The sequence below is a fragment of the Condylostylus longicornis genome, unplaced genomic scaffold (genome assembly GCF_029603195.1).
Source record: "Condylostylus longicornis isolate FDR11 unplaced genomic scaffold, ASM2960319v2 ptg000010l, whole genome shotgun sequence".
In the NCBI taxonomy this organism is placed as follows: domain Eukaryota; kingdom Metazoa; phylum Arthropoda; class Insecta; order Diptera; family Dolichopodidae; genus Condylostylus; species Condylostylus longicornis.
In genome coordinates, this window is record NW_026577979.1 from 5,463,640 (window position 1) to 5,469,297 (window position 5,658).

A 5,658-nucleotide genomic window follows, 5' to 3' on the forward strand; every position below is an offset into this window, starting at 1 on the left:
TTTTATTGAAAAGAGAATTTCTTTAGAATTTGATGATGTTTTGAGTTTTTATAATTTTTTATTTTTTTTTATTTTTCATATTTCAATTTTGAGCTGTGGCGTATAACAGTTAAAGAAGCACAAGTATTATATTATAATATAAGCACTTAAATTTTAATATGAAATTAAAAATAACATTAATTTTTAATTTCATATTAAAATTTATTGGGGAATGAGTTTTAAATGCAATTGCATTGGAATGATTCAGAAGTCAATTTTATTGGCCAAGTTCTGCAACATTTTTTGAAATCTTGTTTTTTTTTATCAATGAAAGCCGCCTATAATGAATTTTAATCTTAATGTTCCACAATTAACTTGATCTTTTGAGTATTCGTTTTAAAAATACACAACTATAATTGAAATGATAGACGTTAAAATTTTTGTGCAATAATAATATTTATGGAACTGGGTAGTGTGATCTTTGGCACGCCAAATATCATATTTTCATCAGTAAGTAGTTGACTTTTTCATTTTGTTAAATACTTTTGAGGTTGAATTATAGAAACGAAGCATAATAATAATAAAACAGAAAAAAATTTTAATGATTAATATTAAATCCACCCACAAAATTACTTATGGCAATTTTGCGTTCTGTCTAGTTCATCTTTATATCAGTTTTTATCAAATTTTCAATAAAAAAAAAATATTTGTAACTCAAATAGGTGTTGGTGTTAAATACACTAGTCTCAAAATAAAAATAATTTCTCTTCAGTTTTTTGTTAAGCACTCAATTGGAAAATAAAGACTTTCGATAATTAATTATTGCAGCTTTTCAACAATTTTATTTTATTAACTTGATTCACGTGTGTTAAACAAGAAATATGAGACAGAAGCTTTTGTATACCAGTTTATTTAGTGTTTTATACATCTCAAACATAATTAATTTTTTCATAATCATCAGCCGCTGTTCACAAATTTTTATACCCGTACGTACGTATGTTCGAAGGGTATACTAAATTTGCCTTACCGTTTGTAGCGCTAAGAAATAACGGTCTTAGATATAGACTGAAGTGTATATTTTTAATCAGCGTCGAATTCTGAGTTGATTTAGCTTTGTCTGTCCGTCCGTCCCAGCGATAACTCAAAAATTAATTGAGCTAAGTTTACCAAATTTTCACAAATGATTTATTGTAGTAAGTGCCAGAACCCTATTTAAATTGGACATGATCGGGGTACCGGTTCGGGTAGCTGCCATACAACTTCAAAATTTATTTGACTATATCTTAGAAACTATAAAAGCTATGGTATTGAAATTTCGCACAAAGGAACATATTAGTAGGGCCAATGTGCTTGATAAAAGTCGTTGAAATTTCTCGGTTCCTTCTGGTAACTCCCATACAACTTTAGTAGTAGTTTGGCCATATCTTAGATAATATTCAAAACACAGTACTGAAATTTGGCATAAATTAATATGGTAATATGGCAACTTAAAGTCATAGTTTGTCCCATAGTCAGTTATGGCATATTTATTCACATATAGGACAACAAATTCTTACGGGTATCACAGAGTTAACAAGGTCAACTCTATTTTTTCTCGTTTTTTTTTTTTGAAACTTCTTAAGAAATTATTTATTTATTTTGTAATTATTATTAAGGCGCTTCAGATATAAAAGACGCGTTACTTAAACAATGTAAAATCTTGTTCATTTCAATAAGTTTTATGAATAATTAAGATAAATCATTTTAATTAAATTAATATTATAATTAAAGCAAAATAAAGCTTTTCAAAAGCAGGTTTATTTTAGTTAGTAATTTTTTTCTTTCTCTCTTTGCTTTCCATATTCATTTCCATATAAAAGCATTCGAATTTTCTCTTTAACAATTAGTATTAAAATTCTTTTTCAAAAGATTAGTATATTTTTGAAAGCGCGTCTTTAGAATATTAGAAAAATATAATTTGTTTCATAAAAAAAATTCTTAAATTAAACTATCGTAATAAAATGGATTTAAAATTAATATTTTTAATAAATTTTTCAATATTTTTTCTAATAAGTAATTTAATTAATATTTCTGCTGCAACTGGTAAGTGAAAATACAAGAAGTCTTGAATATTTATTAAGAAATCGCAGATCTTATAAAAGTATATGTACATCAGAATGACGTTATGAACAACTTAAAAAAAATTTGGAATTTCCAAAGTTTATTAGCAAATAATTAGAAACTTGTTTGGCTGAATTTCGATTTAGGTTGAATGGCTATTTTATAATATTAATAAATTCAAATTATTAGTTCAGTAGATTTTAAATGACAAAAAAAATTTTTGAGTATCAAAATAAATAAATTCAAAATTCAAGATAGTCTTTGCGGTTTTCTATTTCTAAAAGCAAATCACTCATAAACTCATAAAGAATGTTATATTTCGAGATAAGTGCATTAAATCTTTGAATAAATTTTTTGATTAAAGTGAATTCATGAATCCACTAAATATAAGAAGTTTTAAGGTTCTTCTAACCTTTTTGGCACAGTCTCCATTTTTCAAATTAAATGACTGAAAATAAAATTATTTGAATGCAACCTGCATAATTCTTCAACACCTACAAATATACGACAAATGGTGTACGAATTCCAATGGATATACGACTACCTTTGTACAAATGAATAAGAAAGTCACACTAATTATCTTATAAATTATTTTTACTCATTTTCTTTCTAAAAAAACAATACAGATCTTGATTCTCATCCAAATTTAATTTTGTTACCTGAAAATTGTGGTGTAATTGAAGAGGAATCTGAAATATCGGATAAAATTCGTAAAATAACTGCAGGTCCTAGGGAATTACGATTTATGGCTCGTTTGCAATATGATACAGAAGAGCCTCGCTTTCGTTGTACTGGAACATTAATAAGTGAAAATTATGTTTTAGCTGCGGCTCATTGTCAAAGGAGTTCTCTGTAAACAAGAAAATACCTATAATTTTTTTTTATATTTAAGCGTTATTTATAATATTATAGATTGAGTGTTCGTCTTGGGGAACATAACGTTGAAACTGAATTGGATTGCAAAGAAGATGGAAAAGACTGCAATGATCCCGTTCAAGATATTTCTGTTAAGAATGTGACAATTCATGAAAATTTTCAAAGCAGACGTGTAGCAAACGATATTGCGTTAATACGTTTAGCGCACCCCGCTGATGTAAAAAGTGAGTAATAAATCAGATTGTGAATACAGTTTACTTTACTTATAAGTAAGTTTTTCGTGATATTTATTATCACTTATAAAAATTTCCTCAACAACCTATGACAAAATTGACAATGTTTTTCGTGTAATCTCTCTCTCTAAAATCATTTTAGAAAATAATGTTCAACCAATATGTTTACCAATCACTTCAGAATTAAGAAATGCAGTTAATAAACAAGGAATATTCAGTGCTTGGGGTAATTATAATAAGTACGATAAAAAAATTATATGACTACGAAACGGAGAACGTTTTTAAATTTTTTAGGAAATCCATCACCCACTACTCTTTATAAAACAGTTCTTGATATAAATGAAGAAAGGAAAACGTGTGAAGATTTTTATTCAAAATTTAATGCGAATGTAACAGAGGAGGTTATCTGTGCAACTAGTAAAAATAACTTAAATAGTTGCAAAGGTGATGCTGGTGCACCATTATTTCAAAAGTTAAAAATTGGAGAAAATAAAAAATATGTTCTATTGGGATTCTCATCGGCAGGCGTTCAAACAGAAAACGATTGTGAAGACAAGAAAGATAGTGGCGGATCTCTTTATACCAATGTTCCCAAATATATGAAATGGATTTTAGATCATTTGGAACCATAATTAAAGATTTTTTTATTGTCAAATTAAAATATAGATATTGTAAAATAAATATTATGAGTCGTAACAAAATATTGAGTTGAAATTGAAAATATTAAGTCTTCATTATTTTGGTTATAACAAATTTTATTTAATATATTATTTTGCAAAAATTTGCATTTTCTGGGCTTTGAAGATATATAACTTGAAAAGTAGGCGCGTCAGCGGAATAATTTGTCGTGATAATCACTAATCCTGTCACTGAGATTTATTTTCCAACTTTATTGCTTCAATGATGTGAAAGTTATGCAGAACAGAGCTGTTCAAACTATAATATACACATCTTTTGATAAATCTTTTTTAAGAATGTTCCAAAAGTAACATTCTTGAAACTTGAATTCAAACATTCCGTAACTCGAATTACAATTTTTTTGCAGTCGTTGTTATTGACAAATGCAAAACAGGTTTCTACAACGAAGCTTTACAATTTTTTTTTAACAAAAGGTTTCCGTACAGTTTTAAAGCTTATCTAGACAATAAAATAAATTCATTTTTCTAATAACAAAAATAATAAAAAAGCAACAAAAAAACTATAGACATTTTGTAATGTAAAATTAATGGGACAACTAATTATATTTTTAGAACCGACAGATTATTAAAATATTCATAAATCATTTCTGTAATAAATTAAAACATTAATTAAAATAAAATCGTAAAATTAATACAAAATTTATAATTTCAATAAATATTTTTAAGAGTTTTCTTAATGAATGCAAATTATGCCCCTCTTATCTATAATAATTAACCAAAATATGTAATTATGAGTGATTAATAATTTGAGAACAGAATTTAAGTGCCTAACATAAAAAGCTTTCATGAATACTAAAGTGTAGAATAAGAAAAGCTCACTTTTTTTGAAAATACCAAAATCAATACACAAAGAACTTTTAGCATCGCTGTTTTTCTTCCGGAAATTTTATTAATATGAAGAATTTTTACACAGCTAAGCTGACATTATATTAACTGTATCTTAGAATACGTATATAACGTAGTTTTTAAATATTCATGTTAAAATTAATGTTGGATCAAATCAATGGTTTGTAATATAGCACTTTTCCGTTGAAATACTTGAAAATACTTTTTTTTTTAAATTAATCTATACCAGCTATAATTAAAATACCAAAATATGAGAGTTTATAGAGGTTACTAAAACACATTTACGATGAGGAAAAAAATAAATTTAAAGAAACGTTAATATATTCATCGTAGCGAAATAATTATATTTTTTATCGCTTGAATGACATTATTTATCGCTTTGCTCTTTGATTTTATAGAAATTTTAAAATGCTTATGTACTGCCAGATATATAAGGCACCGAAAATTTAAATTTTTCTAATTCAAAAAGGCGTTAATTTGGTAGGGAGGGTTAGCTGAAAAAAAGATTTTTAGCGTAAAATATTTTTGTGTACGAAAAGATAAGTTTCTAGTAAAAATTTATTTATGTATGAAAGTTCAGTTTTCCAAAAAGAAATGCGAACGGACGCGCTAAGTGATCGAACGGACGCTAAGTGTAATCGATATTCTTTACTGTATATTGATTTTTTTTTCCATGATAGGGGTCATGGTTATATTCCATGATATTTCGAAATACCTAAGAATAAAATTTTATTTTGAATTTAATTTTAATCAGTCTAAAAATTATATTGCATAGATCTACTGCAGCAATCTTTAATAAATTTTTTCTTCATATTAAAAAAATTGAACTGATAACCATTTTTCAGGTTGCAGGAATGCGAGTGAAGTTGATTTTGCTAGAAAAATACTTTTTTTTTTAAACTTTAAGGCTATTTAAGGTTTTGTTA

The 5,658-nt window shown here is 26.4% G+C and overlaps 1 protein-coding gene across 1 annotated transcript; it reads left to right on the forward strand.

Annotated features, from left to right (window-relative positions):
• The first annotated feature begins 1,879 nt into the window (after window positions 1–1,879).
• LOC129619076 (serine protease grass-like) lies at window positions 1,880–3,921 on the forward strand. Its single transcript, XM_055534159.1, has 5 exons — window positions 1,880–2,061; window positions 2,706–2,931; window positions 2,992–3,179; window positions 3,331–3,414; window positions 3,483–3,921. The coding sequence occupies exons 1-5, from the start codon at window positions 1,980–1,982 to the stop codon at window positions 3,818–3,820; spliced, it is 918 nt and encodes a 305-aa protein (XP_055390134.1). The 5' UTR covers window positions 1,880–1,979; the 3' UTR covers window positions 3,821–3,921.
• Window positions 3,922–5,658: the final 1,737 nt, after the last annotated feature.

Excerpts from the sequence above, each read along its gene's own strand:
- LOC129619076 (XM_055534159.1), top strand. The coding sequence starts at position 1,980 with ATGGATTTAAAATTAATATTTTTAATAAATTTTTCAATATTTTTTCTA. Across the intron at positions 2,062-2,705 it reads TAATATTTCTGCTGCAACTG|ATCTTGATTCTCATCCAAAT; the intron begins GTAAGTGAAAAT and ends AAAACAATACAG. Across the intron at positions 2,932-2,991 it reads CATTGTCAAAGGAGTTCTCT|ATTGAGTGTTCGTCTTGGGG; the intron begins GTAAACAAGAAA and ends ATAATATTATAG.